At 42.1% G+C, this 24,121-nt stretch overlaps 2 protein-coding genes and 1 long non-coding RNA gene across 6 annotated transcripts in view; all 3 read left to right on the forward strand.

Annotated features, from left to right (window-relative positions):
* The window catches only part of LOC126405588 (uncharacterized), a 365,681-nt gene that overhangs the window by 291,756 nt on the left and 49,804 nt on the right, over window positions 1-24,121 (forward strand). The gene's annotated exons all lie outside the window — the stretch shown is intronic.
* LOC126405574 (uncharacterized) lies at window positions 643-8,392 on the forward strand. Its single transcript, XM_050069380.1, has 6 exons — window positions 643-804; window positions 934-1,108; window positions 3,271-3,465; window positions 3,731-3,865; window positions 5,177-5,332; window positions 7,583-8,392. Exons 1-6 carry the CDS (start codon window positions 746-748, stop codon window positions 7,823-7,825), a joined length of 963 nt encoding a protein of 320 aa, XP_049925337.1. The 5' UTR covers window positions 643-745; the 3' UTR covers window positions 7,826-8,392.
* Window positions 8,898-23,769, forward strand: LOC126405548 (NACHT, LRR and PYD domains-containing protein 12-like). Of its 4 annotated transcripts, none has more exons than XM_050069319.1 (10): window positions 8,898-9,029; window positions 12,505-12,801; window positions 12,888-12,938; window positions 13,867-15,736; window positions 15,828-16,004; window positions 17,150-17,323; window positions 19,306-19,479; window positions 19,568-19,741; window positions 19,856-19,902; window positions 22,344-23,769. In XM_050069319.1, the coding sequence occupies exons 1-10, from the start codon at window positions 9,014-9,016 to the stop codon at window positions 22,892-22,894; spliced, it is 3,531 nt and encodes a 1,176-aa protein (XP_049925276.1). In that variant the 5' UTR covers window positions 8,898-9,013; the 3' UTR covers window positions 22,895-23,769. The 4 variants fall into 4 exon arrangements, with proteins under 4 accessions (XP_049925276.1, XP_049925278.1, XP_049925280.1 ...); XM_050069321.1 differs by having other exon boundaries at window positions 12,891-12,938; XM_050069323.1 differs by lacking the exon at window positions 19,856-19,902 and having other exon boundaries at window positions 22,344-22,484.

Here is a 24,121-nt window from a genome sequence, read left to right on the forward strand (position 1 = left end):
AGTGTGAGCCCTTTTATCAAAATGACAAATAATTATTTTAATATTTTAGATCAAGTAAAGGCTTTCGCTCAAAGTATTATGCCACACAGTAACATTGTTGAAACAATTGAATTTTCCAGCTGATTTGTTTTCCTTTGCTCCGGTGCCAAAATGTTTAATTTTGGAACATGTTGAAGAGGAAAATTGTGGCAAGTCCTAAACTTCTTGCTTTCTACCTGCATTTTATTCCCACAGCCAACCTAACCTGTCAAATATTTAGATTTTATGATGACCTTTTGTTCCAATGATGTCCCAGAATAGACTAAATAGAACCTTTTTCTAACCCCGACCTTAAAGCAGATCGTTGGCATTAGATTTTTTTATATCCTGGAATGTGTTATGTGTTGTATACAGGGTTGGAAATGCTTTTTTGTCCACCCGCCACTGTGGCCTGTGGATTCCAAAATCTACCAGCCACTCAATAGATTACCATTGTTTTTTTGATCTTGCAGCCACTGCCATATTTTACGGGCATTTGGTTGTCTGGTGTAATTTCCAGCCCTGACTATATGTATGAGTATCTCTGTATTTGAGCAGTTTGTTTACCATGTGTGTGTGTGTGTGTCTGTGTCTGTGTGTGTCTAGACTTTGTACCCAGTGACTGTAGCTTGACCACACTGTTGATTTCCTGCTGAACGGTCTGCTGTAGTTTTGCATTTTCACACCAGTTTCAGTTTTCGTGTTAAACGTCTTCCTGGACGCTGAGATGGGAATACAGTGCAGTACATCTCCAAAGACCGTAGATTGTCTCTACGACACTGCCAGGTATGCAAAGAGGCAGCAAACTGAACACCTATTCCTGGTAGTGTGTTTAAAATGTTTTTGGGTAAACTGAGCCTGTTTAATATATGAAATTTGACCTCATTAGTCCAACCCAGTGTTGTAACTGTCCAGCCACGCAGGCCTGGTTCCTGATGCGTCCCTGGACGCCTCACTGGCCTCCCTGCTGTCCCTGAACTCCTCCTGGGCTCTGGAGCAGCAGTACTCCACCCTGCAGAGCGCTATGACCCGGCAGCAGAGGTTGGCCTTCGACCATGACCTCCACACCCTCTTCGGAGGAAACAGCACGGTCAGATCGTACTGGTGTTTGGTTTGCATCCATCATGTGTCACTATATCCTCGTCCTGCATAACCCTGGTGGACAAGTTCTACAGAGTTCCCATTAATCATGCTGCAACATTATGGAATATAGAGAGGTGTTTTCTTAAAAGTTTGAGTGGCAGGATTCTTCACAGCTTTAACACCTCGTCTCCACTTACGTATGTGACTGGTGTCCGAAGATCCGTAAATATACTGATGATGCCTCTAATGTGCAACGCAAGAAAGTGCATTTCTACACATGGATAGAAACGAGACAAAAACTACCCGTAGCCATGGGGGAGGGGCTCATTTTGTTCGATTTAATTATTCTCCGTAGTGTTTATATCAACCCAGTCGCCAGAATAAATAAATGAATAATCTCCACCCCTATGCTGACGATACTCAGCTCTACATATCATTCTGTTCAGATGATACAAGCTCAGTTGAAAAACTGTCTTGCTGTATTGACAAAATTAATATGTGGATGTCCCATATTTTTTTTTACAATTGATTAGGGACAAAACCGAGGTTCTATTCATTTGATCAAAGGAAGAGCAATTTCAATTCAATACTCATTTACAAAAGCTGGCTGTGAACAAAGAGCATGAAATAAAGAATCTTGGTGTCAGCTTTGATTGTGACCTGTGTTTTGACCCCCAAGTAAGAAACATCACCAAAATTCATTTTTTCATCTCAGAATTATTGCCAGTGTGCAACCTCTTTTATATAAAGATGACACCGAAAAACTTGTTCATGCTTTTATCTCCAGCAGACCAGACAACTCTAATGCCTCGATCTCAGACCTCTCAAAGAAACCTTTAAACAAACTGCAGATGATCCAAAATCCAGCGGCACGTCTACTAACCAAGACTAAAAATCGAGAACACATTACTCTGGTTTTAAAGGCTCTTCATTGGCTTCCCGTTCATTTAAAAAGTTTACACAAAAACAATCCCCTGGAATCATTTCTCATTTTCATTTTGAAAAAAGTTCCACGTTCAGGCGTAAACGTTTTGACATTCTCGGAACCCATCGGCTGTATTCGGCGTCTGACTTCCGGCAGATGGCGATACAGCCCCTGGGGGCGGACCCCCGATTTTTTGGCATTCCGGTTTGATTTGGGCGGAGGAGGCGAATCTCCGTTTCCGACTACCGTTTATATATAAGTAAATATGCTGAAGCATTGTGATGGATTCAGAGTTTGCAGTGACGCCAATTGTGTTCCACCTCGTTAGTTCACTGCACGGACCATTTAACCTGGCAACAACTGCAGCCGGCTTAAACGTGATTGGTCAATATCACGCGGACTACAAGCAGCCTACAAGCAGCCTACAAGCAGCCTACAACTGGAAACCAGGGCTCTTCCACTCTTCTTCCGGAGGCAAGATCTCCGGGGTTTGCCTACAGACTCTACATTAACTGAATGGAGTCCACCATTGTTGTTGTGATGGTCGACTTTCTTGCGCATGCCTAGTGACTGGCACCGTAATGAGCATGTGTGAAAAGTCAAAGTTCAAAGGAACTACATGTTGCAAGTTTTAAATGACAATGGAGACGGTGCTGTTTCCAAAAAATTGCACTCTGGAACCTGTTTTCAAAACGCTTTCAGGCACCCAAAACGCCGCTGCCAAAACGCAACTAAAGTTTAGGGTTTTTGGTTGAAATCATTGTCGTATAAACAGGACCGAACTCTCTTCATGGACTGGCTCCTGACTGTTTATCTGATATGTTGGTCAAATACATTCCCTCTAGATCTCTAAGATCCTCCTCTGGTCCACTAAATGTCCCCCAGAGTAGAACTAAACAGTACGGTGATGCTGCGTTCTGTGTCGTTGGCCCTCGTCTCTGAAACAGCCTCCCAGAGGACGTCAGACTCTCTGATTCAGGAAACAGCTTCAACACCTTAAAACCTTAAAATCTTTTTAGACCTGCATTGGTGTAGCTTTTATTGAACATATCTGTGGTTTGTTGAAATGTACAATGCCAACGTTCTCTTCTGGCAACTGGGCTGTTTGTATAGTGCAGAAAATAAGTATTTGCACTCCTAAATAAATTTGCATATCACCAACAATTCTGCAACTGCTGTGTCTAAAAGATTTTAATCATGTCCAAAGGATGACATATAATTTTCTGTGTGTGTTGATCCTGCAGGTGACTTATGGGGGTGTGGGCGTTGTTGCACTTGCCCTCTCAGTCCTGTTTGAGATGTTAGCCCATCACCAGATGGCTGCACTGGGCTCGAGGAGTTCTGAGGCTCACCCCTCACCTCCGGACCCCATACGCAGGATGTTCGGGGCTGACACCAGGTCGGACATCAGCTCCATCGCCAGCGAGTTTCTCAAACAGGTGACTGGTAATTAGTAACAGTAATAGTAAAATATCCTTAAAGCACACAAAATGGTAAATATCCTGCAGCATTTTACCTGCACGGGCAGAACTGTCTTCACACAGTCTCCAAAGATGTTGAGATGTGAAACTATTTAAAAAACAGTTGGATCACGTTGGATCATTCTTGTATTGTACTGCACTGTGCAGACAGCAAAATACATATTGTAATGAACTAGAGTCTGAAGACATGATGATTCAACTTAAACATCATCTACTGTGGCAGGTTCCTGGTGCAGCCAACGATCAGCACAAGATGGCAACACTGCTGAAGACATCAGAGAAGAAGCTGCGATCTGAGCTGATGGATTTCTACGAGACGATGATGTCACCGGAGTGGAGCGCTCTCAGCTCTGCCGGGGTTGGCTTTGTCGTTGATACAAAGCAACGACAGAATTACAAATAATATTTTAAATGGTGCTTTTACATCTGTTAATATGGCTTCTTTCACAACTTATTAACGCTGGTACGAGTGGTGTCGCTACTTATAAATGTTGGGCTCAGCTCAGTCGCCAGAGGAAAATGTTGGATTGCACGTTAGTGTAAACTACGAATACGTTAACATTTGGACGTTTTATACATAAATATCAGTGTTTTTTTAAGTGATGTAGTATATGAGCTGACTCCGTTATCAAGAGGTGGAGGGAATGGTGGATGGTGTGACACCTGCCAAGCTGCAGACCACTATTCGAGACCAACAAACAAAAACATCCATCAATCCATGCATTCATTGTGACTGCTTATCCACAGCCGGGTCATGGGGGCAGCAGGCTGAGCAAAGTACTCCAGATGTCCCTCTCCCTAGCAACACTTTCCAGCTCCTCCTGGAGGACCCCAAGGTGGCCAGATGAAATATGTAATCCCTCCAGCGTGCTCTGGGTCTGCCCCAGGGCCTCCTACCAATTGGATGTGCCTGGAACACCTCAAACAGGAGGCGCCCAGGAGGATCCTGATCAGATGTTGAACCACCTCAACTGACCCCTTTTTGATGCGAAGGAGCAGCGGCTCTACTTCGAGCTCCCTCCGGATGTCTGAGCTCCTTACCCTATCTCTAAAGGAGGCTCTGACCAATTGCTGAACCTCCTTTCCAAACAAAGGAGTTTGTATTTTGCGACCCATTGCGGTGTTTCTACCAGTGTAGTCTGTGTGTTTTTAGCAGCACATCGTGTCGTTTCCCAGCGGCATTTACAGCACTAAATCTGGGTGTTCGTCTCCAACCCGTCACTGCTTTTCCAGCAGCTTTTGTGCCACCAAAACATGATCTTTTCCTAACTATAACCAAGCGTTTTTTGTGCCTTAACCTCTCAACACATTCTCCCCAGCGTTTTTGGGACACAACATTTTTTTTGCCGATTGTGTTGTTCACATCACATCAGAAAAATCTGTATCTAATCATGCTAGTCTTTTAGTTTTTTAGTCATCTTCTTAAACACCAAACGTCATTGTTTTTTAGTGACCCGTTGCTGTGTTTCCATCAAGGATAGTGCCACAAACAGTGGGTTATTTTTTACTGAGACATCACTGCAATTCTTGCCAGGATTGTGCCCCCAAAACTGTGTATTTTAAGCCAGAGCATGATTTTTTCCTCACAATAACCAAGTTATTTTTATGGCTAAAGCTGAAGCATGATACTGAGCTTGTGTAAAGACATTCTTGTACCTTTTGTGTGCAGGTGAAGCAATGGATGAACGGAGCTGCTCTCCACGTCCACATCCTACTCCACTGGAAGCGTCTGTTCGACCCATCAGGTGGAGAAGTCTTAAGTCTGGACTACCTGCATCGTGTTGACCCCCTGCTGAAGGCCTACAGAGAATATCTGGTCAAAACGGTACAGCTATGCTCTCTTATAACAACATTTTCAATTTGATATACTGTACGAAGATTTAAACTTTTTTCCAGTTTTCATTTTGAAAGATGAATCAATGTTGATTTTGCAATGTTGTTTTAATATTGTTTTAATGCTGAAACAGATCTTTCAGTTTCAATGTTGATTTATGAGAATTTTGTTCACCTTTTTACAACCATCCGAATTAAACGTTATTTCAATGTTGTTTTAATTTGGACACAACAACTGACATTAATTCACCACATTTCAGCGTTGAACATTGGTCGCGTGCCAGCTGGGACAGGTTTAAGTTGAAGATCAAAGATTTTTTTAATGCAGTCAATAGATATATTTTTCCAAAATTTTGGTGACAGATTTGACCAGATCTGTTGCTCTTTAACTGAATGTTCATTTCACGACCATAAGACATCTCCAATGTCATTTCTGGGAATTTGGCAATACATCCAACTGGCCTCCCAACAGCAGCTCCACCAGGACCTCCACATCCAGCGTCTTCACCTGCAAGATCGTCTGAGATCAGCCACCCAAAATCCTGATGTAATTACTGGTTTGCACAACCAAAGAATTTCTGCATAAACCCTCATAAACCATCTCAGGGGACGCTCATCTGCATGCACATCATCCTCACCAGGGTCCTGACAATAGTTCGTCATCGTAACTGACTTGTGTTGTTGTGAGGCTGGTTGGATGTACTGCCAAATTCACGGACACGTCATTGGAGACCAGTTATGGCAGTGAAATGAACATTCAGTTCACAGGCAACAGCTCTGGTGTCATCCCTGCAGTCAGGGAGCCATAGAGAATAACCAAATTGACCACCAGAGGTCAGTAGAGTGCTGTCTGCAGGAGCAGCTATAAACTGTGAACACGAGGTACTTGACTGATAAAAAATGAACATAATATAGATGGGAAAGAGTCATCCTGCTGTGTTATGACTCATGAGCATTAACCTGATATCTTTTGGCCAGTGTCTATCATTTGTTTACTCAAAACACGAACTCAGGTATCATAAAAAAATACCCATTGATATATACTGACAAAATATTTGGATCACCTCTCAATACAGCATAGTTCAGTCCAACAGCACCACAAACTGCATCCTCCCAAACAATTATACAGTCATTATACATTATAACCATAGTGTTTTACCCACAGTATGAGGTGGCTGACACGCCTACAGTTCAGAGAAGCAGGCAGAAGTACCTCTACTAATCAGAGTAATGTCCTGCTGTTGATGGGGGCAGCAACAAAACATACTTAAAAAAAATCTGTATCTCTCTGTAGTTGCTTTGCATCTCTTTGTGGTCATATTGTGTCTCTTTGAGTCTCTTTGTAGCTGCTTTGCATCTCTGTAGTCGTTTTGCATATCTTTGTTGTCATATTGTGTCTCTTTGAGTCTCTTTGTAGCTGCTTTTCATATCTGTAGTCGTTTTGCATCTCTTTGTTGTCATATTGTCTCTTTTTGAGTCTCTCTGTAGCTGCTTTGCATCTCTGTAGTTGTTTTGCATCTCTTTGTTGTCATATTGTCTCTTTTTGAGTCTCTTTGTAGCTGCTTTGCATCTCTGTAGTCATTTTGTTTCTCTTTGCGATTGTTTTGCCTCATTCTGTACTCGTTGTGGGTCCTAGTGCAGCAGCTTTGTATCTCTTTGCAGTTGTTTTTTGTCTCTTTGTGGACTTATTGTGTCTCTCTGTGGTCATTTCGAGTCTCTTCCTGGTCAGTACATGTGTATTCGAGTGTCATTTTGCAGGTGAAGGCCAGGTGGACCCCCAGGCCTGTGGCTGTTAGGCCCGATTAGTAATCCACCTGTGAAAATATTCTAAATATAACATACACTTAAAGTGATATTCATTTTTTAGGTGACTAAATACATTTTGCTGCTGCCCCTGTTAACAGCAGTACATTGCTTAGCTTCTGTGGTGCTAGTCCTGACTTGTTCTCCAAACTGCAGGCGTGCCAACTGCCATCTGCTGTCAGTGATACACTGACTGTGGATCAGTACCTCATACAGCCCTACCTGAAAAATTAGAACTATGACGGCAGCATACATTGCAGTACTACAGTTTTAGACTTCATTCGTTTCAACTAGGTGTTCCTAATAAACTGACACATATTTTACTTCAGCTTTGTGTGAAGTTTTGCAAAATATTTCCAGTCAGGACTTTAAAGTTGCAGCATGTCCAAGCATGGAAACATGTCACACATCAGCCCACGATCTGTCCCTCTGTCCACAGGTTAAAGTGTCTGCGGCGTCCAGCCCCGGCTCCAGTGGGTTGCTCATAGTGGAGCCTCTGAGAAATGTGAGCCACGCCGTTCACCACAGAGTCTGCGAACGTAGAGCCATTCAGCGGACTCTGGTAGAGCGCTTTCTCTCAGACCAGAACCTGCAGAGGGGGAAGGAGTTCTTCCAGAGCTCCCACAAGCACCATGACGCTCTGATAGCACAGCAGGAACATTTTCAGCTGAGCATGATGTGAGAACCACTGACAGGCTCTTATTGATGATCCAGATGTTCAGAATAAATCATAACTTGTAGATAAACCTACTGTCACTGTTCATCCTCCCAAAACCCAAATAATGGATAGTTCAATGGTGTTCATCATGTCTTTAGTTTCTGATAATGACTTTAGTTGTTCTTTTATCTCAGACATGTTAGGATGTTACCTTGACATGTTTCGGTGGAAACATCCGCCTTCCTCAGAAGTGTCACTTGGTGGTGGTTGTGACGCGTCTTTATCAGCTGATTGACAGATCAGCTGATAAAGACGCGTCACAACCGTCACACCACCGAAACATGTCAAGGTATGTGACATCCTAACATGTCTGGGATAAAAGAACAACTAAAGTCATTACCAAATAATAGATAGTTGCCTTACAAAGCGTTGGGATGCTTCCTTAAGAACTTGTTTATACATACAAGAATGGTGCTTTATTAAATACCCAGCAGGTTCAGAGGCTGTATCTGACGACTTAATAATCAGTGTGAGGATACTGTATGCTGTCATGCATGAGTCAAAAAAATAAAAAATAAAATATAAAAAATATGTTTCCATCTGTCAAAACATTATTGAACCATTCATGTAGCCCATCACCCAAACAGCAGTTAGCTTAATGACAACAATGAGTCTTTACATGTGGTTGCAGTGTGCGTGGGGCTGTAATGCAGGTGATACTCTACATGTAAAGAGTTTGAATGATTGTTTTCTTACCCTCCCCAGAACCCCCAAAACAAGTGTGAGAAATGAATTAAACTGTGAGAACATTCAAGTCTTGTATTTGTCATTTCCTCGCTCCTCACTATCATATCACTGCAACAGGTGTCATCTGGCCAACCGGCAACATATCATACCTTTGCAAATCAAACATTTTGTGACAAAGTCAGTTTTGATTTACAGTAAATGTTAAGCAACACAAACATCTGCTGAATGAACAGTGATTGAGGAAGTTCTCAGTTTGGAGTTTTCTGTCCCAGTTAAATAAAGGGTTAATGGTGCAATAGTGTTTTGTTCCTCTTTGTTCTTTCACTGGGGGATACAACTCTTGATTTGTCTCACAGTTACTGAATCCTGGCTGGATGGCTTTTGTTTTTTAGCTGTATCTGGACCTTCCTCTGAACGAAGGCAACAGGAAAAGCAGGGATTGCAAGTAATGGACTTTGACCATGCATGAAGTCCTGTAGAGGTATGTAAACCAATAAAACCTGTCACACTAAGATAATGGCCCAATTCCCACTTCTCTACTTTTGCCCTACCACTCCGTTTTTAGTGCTGCTGCATAGGGTGTGGTGTCCAATGTCTTTTGTGGGATCAAGAGGTAGTGGTCATCCAGCCCTCCAGGTGGCCCTCCAAACAGAGTATTTTGTTTTTTGTTGTTTTTTTTACTATGAATACATGTTTCAACTGTCATCCATAACTTTTAGCTAACTAATGTTATTTCAACTGCTGTCAGTTACTACAGGCTGTTTCTATCATTATCCAATACATTTAGCAAACCAATGCTATTATAATGGCTTATGTTTAGCTAACTGTTTAACTGTTATCAACTGTTTTAACTGTTATCCATTACTTCTGGCTAACTAATGCTATTTTATCTGCTTATCAGTTACTTTTAGCTAACTGTTTCAGCCGTCATCCATAACTTTTCACTAACTAATGCTATTTAAATTGCTTATCAGTTACTTTTAGCTAACTGTTTTAACTGTTATCCATTACTTTTGACTAACTAATGCTATTTAAACTGCTTATCGGTTACTTTTAGTGAACTGTTTCTACCGTTATCCAATACATTTAGCAAACTAATGCTCTTTCAGCAGCTTATTAGTTACTTTTAGCTAACTGTATTTAAACCGTTATAACTTTTAGCTAACCAATGCTATTTAAATTGCTTATCAGTTACTTTTAGCTAACTTTTTTAACCATTATTCATTGCATTTAGCTAATTAATTTTATTTAAATTGCTGTTACTTTTGGCTAACTGTTTTAACTGTTATCCATTACTTTTGGCCAACTAATGATATTTCAACAGTTTATTAGTTATTTTTAGCTAACTGTTTTAACTGTTATCCATTACTTTTGGCTAATTTATGCTATTCAAACTGCTTATCGGTTACTTTTAGTGAACTGTTTCTACCGTTATCCAATACATTTAGCAAACTAATGCTCTTTCAACAACTTATCAGTTACTTTTAGCTAACTGTTTTAACCGTTATTCATTGCATTTAGCTAATTTATTTAAATTGCCGTTACTTTTGGATAACTGTTTTAACTGTTATCCATTACTTTTGGCCAACTAATGATATTTCAACAGTTTATTAGTTATTTTTAGCTAACTGTTTTAACTGTTATCCATTACTTTTGGCTAATTTATGCTATTCAAACTGCTTATCAGTTGCTTTTAGTGAACTGTTTCTACTGTTATCCAATACATTTAGCAAACTAGTGCTCTTTCAACAGCTCATTAGTTACTTAGCTAACTGTTTTAACCGTTATTCATTGCTTTTAGCTAACTAATGCTATTTCAACTGGAGAGTTGCGGCAGTATACCCGTTTTAAGGTATACCATGATATCTTACCATGTACTTATCTCCAACATTTACCAAAAAAAGAAAGAAAATGCAACTAGACAAAGAATCTCAACTTTATTTTACTTATCTTCAAAAGGGGGTTGCAGTGGTCAATCTTAACTTTATTTTACTTTTTACACAGTAATAAAACGTAATAAAACGTTTGTATAGCCAAAAATAACCCCTCTGGTTTCATTCCTTAAAGGGTAATTTTGACTTGTAACAATAACTCTGTAATAACGTGAAACCACGATATTTTCTGAGAGGGTTATCATACTGTTGCGACCATATTCATCAGTTACTTTAAGCTAACTGTTTCAACTGTTTTCCAATATTTTTGGCTAACTTACTTACATATATTGTCGGCATGATGACATAACATGTGGTGTTCTGTTTCCCAGGTTAAGACTTCAAACCCAACTTCTTGTGGCTCTGTTTTTAAGGGCCACTACATAGTCAAGGGCACGCCATAACTAGGTTTTGGGCCCAATGTGAGAATTGGGATTGGGCTGAAATATTGATTGCAATTGTGTGTTCCTCATATTTGACACCCTGGGGATAAGAACAGGTTGAAATGACCAGAGAGTTGAAACAACACCCCATTTGACAGTCTTGACAAAAACTGAACAAAATGTAGCTCGTCAATATCTCGTCTTGGTCATGGAAATAAAGGTCAGGATATCTTCCTAGATTATTGTAGCCTTTAGAACTAAATGACATTCTATGTGTTCCCTTTTTTCAGATAACAAATGCAACTGTGCAACAGCACATTGTAGTCCTGACACAGCATGTTGTGGTTAATGTCATGTGGCTCTCTTTAGTTACTAGCAGCACAGTGCAGCAAAAAAAGGAACAAAATAAAGTAACCGTGTGCTCTAATGTTACTGAGGAAATGTAGAAATCAGGAAGCACAGCCACCAAGCACAGCAGTGTTACCTACCTATAATGTGTCTGACAGAGAAATTTTGTTGTTCATGGATATCTCGTACTCGTACTCGTCGTCCTCCGCTTATCCGGATATCTTATATTCTTGCATTTATGAAATAGGATGAGATTCACCATTTATCTTGAATCTTTAAAATGAAATCTACGTAATCTTACTATATGACGAAAACTCTGTCTGTGTGTCTGTTCCACGTTTTTCTCCTCACTGACTTGGTCAATCCATGTGAAATTTGGCACAGTGGTAGAGGGTCATGGGAGGATGTGAATGAAGCAATATTACATCAATTGGCCAAAGGGGGGCGCTATAGCAACCGACTAAAATGTCAAACTTTGAATGGGCATATCTCATGCCCCGTATGTCGTAGAGACATGAAACTTTGCACAGAGATGCCTCTCCTCATGAGGAACACATTTGCCTCAAGAACCCATAACTTCCGCTTATATAGATTTTCCGCCATTTTGAATTTTTTGAAAAACACTTCAAATGGATCTCTTCCTAGGAAGTTTGAGCGATCTGCATGAAACTGGGTGAACATAATCTAGGGACCAATATCTAAAGTTCCCTCTTGGCAAAAGTTGGAAAACTTACTAAAACTGAGCTTCTATAAGGCAATGAATATTGCGGAGGGCGTGGCTCATCACATAAAGGTGTATAACATCTCAAGGGTTTCACCCATCACCACGCAACTTTGTAGGCATATGACCACACATAATCTGAGGGGACCCCTCCATTATTGACCCCATCAAACAAAATGGGGGCGCTAGAGAGCTCATTTCTTATCTAGGCCTAACCGCCATATGGATTTTTACTAAACTTGGTAGATATGTAGAACAGGACGCCTCAAGGTGGACTGGAGAATTTAACTCTAATTGGCAACTGGGTGGCGCTATAACAACAGAAAAATGCTTCAAAATGGCTAAAATGCGACCGATCGCTGTTGCTCCCCCTGTGGACCAATGTTGGTGGGTTTTTTTCTAATTTTTAGTATGACTAAGTCATGGTATGGTATGCTGTACATAATCACAGAAACTGTCAGTGTGTCATTCTGTCTAGGCATTGAGGATTGGCATAGGTAGAAGGTGACACAGCTACCAATGGGTATGGACTAGTCTTCTTTTGAATTAAAAAATCTTTGCTGATTTTACCAGTCACGATGACCTCACTAAAGGAGGAGCTCTGGGACACTCTGGAGGATTTGAAGGAAGAGGAATTCAAGCAGCTGAAATGGCTCCTCCAGCAGGAAGACATCATGCACACAGTCATCCCACATGTCAAGGCCATCCCTGTGACTCGGCTCGAGAGGGCAGACAGGCAGGACACCGTTGTTCAGATGGTGCAGAGCTACGGCGCTTGCGAAGCTCTGGAGGTGACCAGGAAAGTTTTGATGAAGATCAACAGAAATGATCTGGTGGAGAGATTACTAAACATCCCCTCCACACCAAACAGTACGTTATGGAAAGGGAAAATTATGCTGATATGTGTCGAACACCCTTCAACATTCCTTTTTCTTTCTTTCTCTCCCTCTCTGTAGCAGAAGATGTTGGTGATGTGGCGACCACTTCAGAAAACAGAGAGACTGAAGGTAAAGCTGTTCAGTGAACTCATTGTCCATTTAAACATTATTAAAAATGATTAAGGACTTTTATTTCTGTTTGTACAACTCGATAACAGGATAAGAGCAGCCCCTATCTTTGTGTTAATCAATCTAAGGCCCTGATCACACAGAAAGCGTTTTAGCAGCTAGAATGTTGTAATTGAATGAAGAATGAAGCTTTTTGCTCTGCTTTTTGGAGTGAGTTGAAAAACCTCCAACTCAAAACAGAAAAGCGCCCCATGTCATCTCTTTTTTGTCATCTTTTTTTCTCATTGTCCAATGGGATGATTTGAGAGGCGGGGCTTCTGTGGTGGTCACGACAACAAGTTTCCAGTTAGTAAACAATGGAGGAGAAACTGGTGGTAGCGGTTGCTGTGAGCAATAGGCCCCGATGACAGATAGGAGATTGTCAAACTGCCCGAATCATCCTAAAATCTGCCTGTAAACGTCCATGACAGAGGAGAAGCTCCTGGACCAACTGGTGGTACTCCCCATGATCCAGCCTCTTTTTTAGGGTCTCATGTACCCACACAGATCTCTGTTTATCTGCTGACAGCCTCTCACCCTCAACCAGAGCTACAGACAGCACCCTCTGCTCTGCCTCAACATGGCAGCAGCTACACACTGATTACAGTGAAACAACTAAAATAAATAAATAAATAGTAGATTGATTACACAGGAAGGTTAGAATACAACCAGTTTCATCAGTGTGTGAGTGCGTGTGAATGCTTACTGAGCAGCAGGTGGCACCATGTATGGTAGCCTCGGCCACCAGTGTGTGAATGTGTGTGTGAATGGGTGAATGTGACGTAGTGTAAAAGAGCTTTGACTGGTTGGAGGACTAGAAAGGCACTAAACAAGGGCAGTCCAGTTACCATTTACCATTTTTCTTGCATAAATGCTTTGCTCTACACAGATCTGATGGTGCCAGTAGAGAAGCCCCCACGGCCAATCACCTCATACCAACAAATGCTCCAATCTAACCTTGAGAACCGGTTTATTTGCATACAAGAAGGACTGTCAGGTACGCAGGATAAAAAACGTCTGGAAGATATCTATACAGAGCTCTACATCACAGACGGAGGCAACATGCAACTCAACAGGCAACATGAGGTCAGAAAGATTGAGATGGCATCAAGAAGACCAGCAGAAACGGAGGTATCAATCAAACACAGTGATATCTTCAAACATCCTTCCGGAAAATACATACCTATAAAGACTGTGCTGACCAATGGAATTGCAGGAATAGGGAAGACGCTTCTTGTGCAGAAGTTCATCCTTGACTGGGCTGAAGGAAAAGCCAATCAAGACGTGCATCTCATATTCCCCTTCAACTTCCGCCAGCTCAATTTACTGCAGGGAAAAAGGTTTCATCTCGCCAAACTCATTCACGAATGTATCGAGGAAACCAAAGACATCACAGAGGACGCTTTGATTTACATTTTCACAGCACTGCAGAAGTCAGGAAACACCAACTATGACAAGAGTAGATTTAAACTTCTGTTTGTGCTGGATGGGTTTGATGAGAACCGTCTTCACCTAGACTTCAGAGCCAAAGAAAAAGACAACATTGATGTGACAAAGTCAGCTGGGGTAGAGGGACTGCTGATGAACCTCATTAAAGGGACTCTGCTTCCCTCTGCTCGTCTCTGGATAACCACAAGACCTGCAGCAGCCAATCAAATCTCTCTGGTGCGTGTTGACATGGTGACAGAGGTCAGAGGGTTCACTGACCCGCAGAAGGAGGAGTACTTCACTAAGAGATTCAGAGATGAGGAGCAGGCCAGCAGAATCATCTCCCACATCAAGTCGTCACGAAGCCTCCACATCATGTGTCACATCCCAGTCTTCTGCTGGATCACTGCTACAGTTCTGGAGGATGTGTTGAGAACCAGTGAAAGAGGAGAGCTGCCCAAGACCCTGACTGAGATGTACACAGAGTTCCTTATGTTCCAGATCAGACAGACAACAGAGAAGTACGGCACAAAGAAGAGCCTTCAGTACATCCAGTCGCTTGCAAAACTGGCATTTTACCAGCTGAAGAAAGGAAACCTGATCTTCTACGAGAAAGACCTTAAAGAGAGTGGAATTCATCTCCATGAAGCATCTATTTACTCCGGGGTGTTCACACAGATCTTTAAAAAGGAGCACTGGAGAAGGAAGGACAAGAACAAGGGAAGAATGTTCAGCTTTGTCCATCTGAGCATTCAGGAGTTTCTGGCTGCTTTTTATGTGGAGCTCTCACGCATTAACAGCAACAAGAACGTGATGGCTGAATCCCAAATGACTTTCAAATGTCTGTGCATAGTTTTCAGCGAAACATCGGCAACAGAAATCCACAGGATTGCTATTGACGAGGCCTTACAGAGTCCAGATGGGCACCTGGACTTGTTTCTCCGTTTCCTGTTGGGTCTTTCATCGCAGACCAATCAAGATCTCCTGGCAGACCTACTGAAACAGAAAAGAGTCAGCTCAAACAGCAATCAGGAAACAATCCAGTACATCAAGGAGAAGTTTAAGGAGAATCTCTCTCCAGAGAGAAGCATCAACCTGTTTCACTGTCTGAGCGAGCTGAATGATCATTCTCTAGTGGAAGAGATCCAACGGTACCTGAGCTCAGGTATACTGTACACACAAAAACTGACTCCTGGTCAGTTGTCGGCTCTGGTGTTCATCTTAATGTCATCAGAAAAACATCACGATGTGTTCGACTTAAAGAAATACTGTATCTCAGAGAGGGGCTTCCTGAAACTGCTGCCAGTGTTTCAAACCTCCGTCACGTACCTGTAGGTGGATGTATTACAATATTAACATCAAATGTTGTATTCTAAGAATAAAATAAATGAACTTTGTTTTTCATCTATTAATCCTCATCAGGCTGAGTGGCTGTGGACTTTCGAACCCTTCATGCTTTAATGCTCTGGCCTCAGTGCTAATCTCCAAACCATCTCATCTGAGAGAGCTGGATCTGAGCAGCAACTGCCCTGAAGATGGCGGAGTGACTCTGCTCTCTGATGGACTGAAGAACCCCAATTGTAGGCTGGAATTGCTCAGGTCAGCTCACTTTATTTATAATGGTTTCGAGACACTATTGGCTTCCCCTTTCAATATTAATGATGATAATAATAATAATTTTAAAAAAATAAAATAATACATTTTATTATGCCTCCTTAGCTGGCTATGAAGTGTTTGGTTAAAAGAGAGGCAGTTAAGGTTAGCGCAAGGGTTATGGGAAGGGTTACATGTCATTAAAGTGAATCACGTCTTCATGTATAATGCATTATGAAGAGGATTATGGCTCAAGGCTGGCAACAAAAACTCAGTCCACACACATATATCAATCAAAACATGATATTTAGCTTAAACTAATAAACATATGATCTAACTGGTGGAGTGTGTAAGTGGTCACGTGGGAAGTGTGTGGATGAGTGAAAATATAGTGTAGTGCAGATTGGCTGTGGCAGCATAGGCCATAGGCTTGTGCTAATAACGTTAGCATGTTATATTTGTTTGGAAAACGTGTTTAGTATCAGACAGTTGTTTTGTCAGTGAACCTTGTGAGCTGTAATGGAGCTGAATTTTGTAACGTTACCTTTGTTACATGTTGCTGTTGTCCCTGGCTTCATATGAGAAGAGGAAAAGTCTGCTAGCTGCTAGGCTAATTTATACAATGTAAAATGCCATAGGCTTGTGCTAATAACGTTAGCATATTGTATTTGTGGGGAAAATGTGTCCAGATAAAGACAAGTGTTTGTCTGTGAATGCTGCGAGTTATAGTGAAGCTGATTTGTGTACTTATATTTGAAATTGTTGTTATTAAGCCATGTTTAATGTGTGTTTAATGTGTGTTTAATGCATATTTTGAATCAACTAAACTTTACAGCACTTGACAGAAACCCCACCGCTGACTAGTGTTTTGGAGGTGTAACTACAGAGTGACACAGACACACCACCACACAAAATATAAATAATATAAATATAAATGCTCACAACAGCGTAGGCTCTGCACAGAGCTGACGCACAAGTATAAATCCCGCTTTATACTACTAACAAAAACCAGAACACCTTCAACACCAAACTCTTGTCCCTTTGCCTACAGATTCCGCATTCCTATGCAGATATATGTTCACAGAGATTAGTCAAACCAAGGTAAAGCAACTCTGTTAAAATTCTGTATTTGTGTGTTTCACCTTCCACAGGTTGAGTGAGTGTCAGCTGTCAGAGAAAAGCTGTGACACTTTGGCCTCAGTTCTCAGCTCCAAGACCTCTTGTCTGCGAGAGCTGGACCTGAGTAACAACAACCTGCAGGACTCTGGAGTGAAGCTCCTCTCTGCTGGACTTGGGAGTCTTCACTGTACATTGAAATGTCTCAGGTCAGAATTCAATGCAGTAAACATCACAATCACAAAGGCTGTAACTTAAATAAAACAAATTCGAAGTACAATATGCAATGTATTCAAATTAAATGAAGCCAACATATTTGGCTTAATTAAGAACTACATTGCAGAACAAATGCTCTTATGTGGCCTCTGATGATGGTGATGATCAGTATCAGGTCATTTTTGATGACGGCCCAGTGATGGCAGTGTCGGCAGCCAGAATTTGACCCGTTGATTTGGCTCAATTCTGGGGCGTCATTAAACCAGAGTCTCAGCTAAGTTGGGCAGGTGGATACGGCCTGAATAATTTCTTCCAGCGTCCCAAGTTTGGGCCGATGCCCAGTTTTTTTTCCTCTTAGGTGTTGAATCCAAAATGCTTCCTCACTTTACTTTCTGATTACTTGTTATTATGATCACTGATTTCATCCATCCAACAAGCGGCGATGATGATTGGATCCCGCAGTGCGCACACATCAGCAGAATGTGCAGCCACGTGGCGAGATAATCCACAGCACAGGAAATCACAGGCAGCAGAAAAGGTAAACTCACTATGGAGAGCTGGGTGACGGCCTCTCCAAACAGCCACAGGGAACAGGCAAACAGAAACCAGGAAGATGGAAGCAGAGCTCTTGGTCAGGGACAGAGGGCTAAATGGTATACTAGGGAGCAGATGAAGCAGGAGAGTCAGAGGCAGGCGAGGTCGGCAACAAGGAAGCAGTCCAGGAATAAACGCTGTAAAGTCTTGCATGTGAATGACATAGAACAATCTGGCAAGGAGAGTCTGTGAAGCTGGAGTCTTTATACTGGCAGGAGGTGAAGATCCACAGGTGAGAGCGGTTGGTTTGGTGAGATGTGGAACGGCAGGAGTTGGAGATGTGTGGACAGGTGATAGGCTGGCAGGTAGGTGTGGTGGAGAGGTGGGGTCAGTGGAAATTTACTGGATAAAATGAGAGAGTGGTATGCATGGCTGCGTTGGCTCCATTTAACAGCCCTGGAGGTTTTCGCTTGATTCAGAGACACAGTGCATTGGGGTTTTTTTGCATTTGGGTGAACCAACCATTTAATTTAAAGAGGCAACAGATAGGAGTGTATCACTGTCCGAGGGCTGCCGTAGAATGGCAACCAGGATGTCAGCCGACCAACACTCGCTACCCGCTCCCTGGTTGCGGCGATTTGCGATGCTGGCCAGCTAGGAATGAACTAGCAGCCAGTACAGTACAGTCCTCTCTGGTCTAGCTAACATTTAGCCGTGTTACTTACTGATCCATTAGAAAGAAAGCTAGCTGGACATGGGTTTTGAAGCCTCTTTGGTCACGGAGCTCCCTCCATCTCTTGAACGCCTGACTGAGGTTTACTCTTGTTTTTCCTCTTCTTTTATCACTCTCCTTTTTGCTCTTCTTTGCCTCCTCACACAGAGGAGCTCCTTTTCTTTTGCTAGGCCGTTTTTCACTTGTCTCCAAACTTTGTCCGTCTGTTATTGTGCTCGTGACTCAACTATCTCATGCCCCGGTCAGTTCCTCATAAGGACCAGCTCCAGTCCCTGATTGGCTGACTGACCAGTTTTGCAATACATGACGCGTTTCCTGCCGTAAAGCAGATTTTTTCCGCGAAATTTCGGCACCGGTGGCAGAAGCTTATTACAAAGATTGCAAAGCCATTAAGTAACTTATGTAAACGCTGATAGTCTGATTTTACTGTGGACACTACCCTGTGCAACCCACATTATTTTCATAATGATATATTTGGGAGAAAATGCTGTCTGTTGCTTCTTTAAATTAGTTATCCCCAGTAGGAATCAATAAGCATTTTTTGTGCTACACTCAATGAGTCACAGAAAGGAGCAAACACTTAAGTAGTTGCTGTCATTATCAGTAATAATATTAATTACTATCTGAAATTACATAATAAAGTACAGTAAAGAAATAGAAGTGTGGATAGAAAAGAAAACATTTTAATCTATTTTCATGTTCTTTAAGGTTGAATTTGTGCAACCTGTCATGGATGAGCTGTGAAGCGCTGGCCTCAGTTCTTCGCTCTCAGTTGTCTTGTTTGAAACAACTGGAAATGAGCAACAACGACCTGCGGGATTCAGGAGTAGAGGTGCTCTCTGGTGGACTGGAGAGTCCACAATGTAGACTGGAAATCCTCAGGTCAGAATTCTTGTTTGTTTCATGAATGGTGGAAAATCTGTGGTAAAAAAAAATAAAATCTAAGAAAACAAATTCACAAACTGTGTAGGCTGTCAGGCTGTCTGGTCACAGAGGTAGGCTGTGTTTCTCTGGCCTCAGCTCTGAGCTCAAACCCCTCCCATCTGAAAGAGCTGGACCTGAGCTACAATCATCCAGGAGACTCAGGAGTCAAGCTGCTTTCTTCTGGACTAGAGGATCCAAACTGGAGACTGGACACTCTCAGGTACCGAGAGCAAACAACTGGAGAATAGCTAACACATCATAAACACTGCCCCTGTGTCAGATTAAGGAATATTATTTAAAAACCATAAATGTTAACTCATTGACTTTTTTCCAGGTTGGAACCTAGTGGTGTGCGCTGGTTGAAATCTGGTCTGAAGAAGTGTAAGTGTATATTAAGTTGTATAGATTAGATTTGTATACAGCTGAAAGTTTATTGAGACATCTGTCTAAATCCTAGGTCAAGTAAAAACAGACAGAAGACAATAAAAGTGCACTCAGTAGAGTGCAGATCTCTGCCAGGGAGGTGCGGAGCTGATCATGGCCACTCCAGACAGTTCTTCTAGATGCGGCACGGTGCGCCCCAGATGTTAATAAAAATAAGCCTAGTCAATTTTCATGGAGCTGCAGCACGTTGCACAGAGCAGATCCATGTCTCTTGCTAACTGACACTGTGTGCGAAATACAGATACAATATAATTATGAGGATGAATGAAGGGAGAGAATTGTGAATGGATGAGCACGAAGAAAGTCTTCCTGATTGACGGTGACGTCACTGCGCTTCTTTAGCCAAGATACCGTCTACTGTCAAAACGAAGACAGAAAAGCTCATTTTTTGGCAGCAGATCAGCCAGCAGACATTAGGTGTTGCTGGAGAGTGTTGTGCTTTTATCACCGTTTGCTTTTTAAGTTTGTTGTTGACTATGGTCAGCCGTTTGTTAATGTGGCATTATGTTAGCTGGCCAGCTAATGTTACTGTCAAGATAGTAGAGGTGTGAATCACCAGAGGCCCAACGATATGAGATTATCAGGATGCTTAAGTCACAATGCAGTGTAACGCTGCTTTTCACTGTTTTTCGATATGACTATTGCGATTAACATATTTTGCAACATTATGTGATTATTATCTATTTTCAACTGCAAATTAAACAAACAACCTTGTCAGCATCTGTTTTCATCAAATAAAATTAAGTTGTCAGTCTGTTTATGTCACTTCAGTCATTTTCATTGCAGCAAAATTTGATTACTGACCTGAAAAAGCAATTGATTTTATTTTTCTAGTAGGCTACTACAATTGTATGTTGTATTTGCAATATTAATACTTTATGTGATAAAAAATCAATCAGTATTGGCATCTATGTATCAATACTATATTGCCACGCAAAATATCATGATATTAAGCTGTATCTATTTTTTCCCCACCCCTACAAGATTTTGTCAAACAAACATACCCAGGGAGCTTGGTCTCACTCCAAAGTCATCGAAGTCCCGCGCTTGGGCAGTGACTTGGGGCGTCATAAACCAACAAAAAAGGTGTCCTGAAACGTCGGCATGATACGCGGTCGATTGCCGTTATAGTTTAACTGCGCCCGGCAGCATCAAGGGAAAATGCGATGGGACAAGGACGAAAGTTAAGGCGGTGAAAGTCCGAGTAGGGCAGGTGGAGTGGTGGTGGATGGGTCCAATAAACACGACTTTCACCCAAGGGTGTCCGTGTCCCGTAAGATTCTAAAGCCAAACCCTGTTCTTTTTTCCAAAACCTAACCACGTGTGTTTCACACAATCAATTTGCCATGTTGTACCGATATAGTGATGATGTTATCTAATCTGATTTCAGAATCCTTTTTGTTCGTCTGAGCAACCCATTTGCAGGATCTGATCTATCCTGTAGCTGAAATCTGATCAGATTACTTCAGAACGCTTGGGCCCTGGACAGCAAAACATAAGATTTCCAAATCTAGATCATTCTGATACAGATTACATTTTTTGAACAACTGGACCCTGGTGCTCTGGTTTAGAGTAAGACCAAAATGTGGCCTACAGCAGATGGTAAGACTTGTTGTTTTTAGCCCAGCTGATTTCAGAAAAACTAGCAGCCCCTGCTGGCCGGTTAATAGGAGTGAGGAGGCAGCAGTTGATGATGGTATAAGAGGCCGTACATATTTCATGTCCTTAAGCGCCTGGAAAACACAAGGTCGGGCGCTGGGTGCTACTTGTGCCTCTTCTGTGCCAGCTTTCAAGGGCTTGGAGTAAAGTTGTGTCTGAGGTTGCTAAATGACCATAACCACCACCGAATCATAGCCTATTTACCAGAAATCCTGAGTGCAGAGCTGATCTTCTTCCAGGCGCTGTTTTGTAAGAGTGTGTGAGGCCAAAAATATCGTACGTGGGAGGGACGTAAAGCTCTGACAGCCCTGCACTAAAATGATGAACTTTTTCTTCATATTTATCACAGACTGATATTTACAGATGAAGGGAATGATATCTGTCGGCTGTGATTGGTTGGTCCTTGTCACATGACATGCAGTGCGCGCTGCTGCGTTTCAAAAATTTATCACAGGGTGCAGCCATCATGCCCTGAAAAATAGACGCTCGGAAACGCATGTGTGCTGAAATGGCATCGCTCTGGTATTTGAGTGTGCCTGATGCATGTCTACATTGTAAACGATTCATTTGAGGGTGCAAAAAATGCGGCATGTGCACGGTCAGGTTTTTCATCGAACGACATCTTACACCTGGCAGAGATAAAAGAAATTTTAAAAAAAAGTCAAATTAACATAAGGTCTGAAACTGCTGCTTGTACTGTGATCTGTTTTTCCCACCAGATGCCTGTGAACTCACCCTGGACCGGAACACGGCGCACAGACACCTCATTCTGTCTGATGACAACAGAAAAGTGACACGGGGGAGGGAGGAGCAGCCATATCCAGATCACCCCGAGAGATTTGAGTGCCAGTTTCAGCTGCTGTGCCAGGAGAGTCTGACTGGTCGCTGTTACTGGGAAATAGAGTGTCATGGACAGCCTAACGTTGCAGTGACTTACAAAGGAATCGGTAGGAGTGGATTAACTGATGACTGCTATCTTGGACTGAATGAAAAGTCCTGGAATGTAGAGGTCTATGATGATGGCTACAGTGCCTACCACAGAACAGGTACTGCACCAATATTCGTGCACCCCATTGACATCACCAAAATAGCAGTGTATCTGGACTGGCCTGCTGGCACTGTGTCCTTCTACAGAGTCTCCAACGAAAACGACCCCTATGACAGATTTACTCACCTGCACACCTTCTACTCCAGATTCACTGAACCTGTCTACCCTGGGTTCTGGGTTGGGTTAGGGTGCTCTGTGACTCTGTGTCAGATGGAGAGCTGAGAGCCTGTTTACGTTAACATTCCATTCCATTAACTTTAGCTGCATTTCGCCTTTTTATTGTCTTGCAGAGAGTTACACGAGAAGACTGATACAACTTTCAAGGTTTTTGTAGGATAGGATGGGGAAGGACACCCACCTTAAAAATAAAGTAAAATTAAAAAAATACTTGGATGAGTTTAGCATGTGCAGGATGTCTGTGTCTTTTTGACAAAGGATAACCAGAATTTCTATTTGGAAATCCTCGAGTGGAATACGTTTCCCAAACCGCTGTACTCTTGTATAATCTCTAACTTGTAGATACTAAAAAAAAAGTGCTGCTGGGAGCCCAGAGGAGGCTCTCAATGGTTGAAAGGTTTTAAAATGATTATGTTCATATACACCGATCAGCCAAACCATTAAAACCAGTGGTGGGTGAAGTGAGTAACATTGATTATATGGTTACAATGCAATGTTGTGCTGGGAGACCTTTGGTCACGGCATTCATGTGGATGCCACTTGACACCCTCCTCCCACCCAAACACTGCTGTGGGCTAAGTAACCCCCCCTCACTGAACTGTCATTGTATATGCAGCGATGTGTTTACTGACAATCAAGTCAGTTTTTAATACAGTGCCGTCTGAGGGGTCAAAGGTCACAGCTGTTCACTGTTGGTTTTCAGCCTCGTCCCTTAAATGCAGAGAATTCTCTGGATTCTCTGAACCTTTTCATGATATTATAGACTGTTGATGTTGAAATCACGAAATTCTTTGCAATTGACCTATGGCTAAGCCACGGCCCCCTCTACTCACTCGGACAAGCTATCAACATTTAGTGACCGGCGCTATGGCAGGTGTCACAGTACACGGCATTTCACAGGAGGCAATTGATGATTTTTGAGTACACGGCATTTCACAGGAGGCAATTGATGATTTTTGGGGACATTCTCATTTTATTGTTGAGAAGGTCGATGTAAAGCTTAAATTACAAGCCAAAATTTACAGGTCACAGTGTACGCTTGTGAACCGCATCTGGTTGCCGTCACCATCAAAGACAACAAGTTAAAGTGCCACTGAAATTAAGGTTTTTGGCTCAGAATATGAGAAAAGGATAACGGCCTTTNGCTTGATAAACCGCATCTTGTTACCGTCACCATCAAAGACAACAAGTAAAGTGCCACTGAAATTAAGGTTTTTGGCTCAGAATATGAGAAAAGGATAACGGCCTTTTTACCATCTTTACCAAGAGTGT

The sequence above is a fragment of the Epinephelus moara genome, chromosome 18 (assembly GCF_006386435.1).
Source record: "Epinephelus moara isolate mb chromosome 18, YSFRI_EMoa_1.0, whole genome shotgun sequence".
Classification (NCBI taxonomy): Eukaryota; Metazoa; Chordata; class Actinopteri; order Perciformes; family Serranidae; genus Epinephelus; species Epinephelus moara.

Excerpts from the sequence above, each read along its gene's own strand:
- LOC126405574 (XM_050069380.1), top strand. The coding sequence starts at position 746 with ATGGGAATACAGTGCAGTACATCTCCAAAGACCGTAGATTGTCTCTAC. Across the intron at positions 1,109-3,270 it reads TCTTCGGAGGAAACAGCACG|GTGACTTATGGGGGTGTGGG; the intron begins GTCAGATCGTAC and ends TTGATCCTGCAG. Across the intron at positions 5,333-7,582 it reads GAGAATATCTGGTCAAAACG|GTTAAAGTGTCTGCGGCGTC; the intron begins GTACAGCTATGC and ends CTCTGTCCACAG.
- LOC126405548 (XM_050069319.1), top strand. Across the intron at positions 19,480-19,567 it reads TGTAGACTGGAAATCCTCAG|GCTGTCAGGCTGTCTGGTCA; the intron begins GTCAGAATTCTT and ends CAAACTGTGTAG. Across the intron at positions 19,742-19,855 it reads TGGAGACTGGACACTCTCAG|GTTGGAACCTAGTGGTGTGC; the intron begins GTACCGAGAGCA and ends ACTTTTTTCCAG.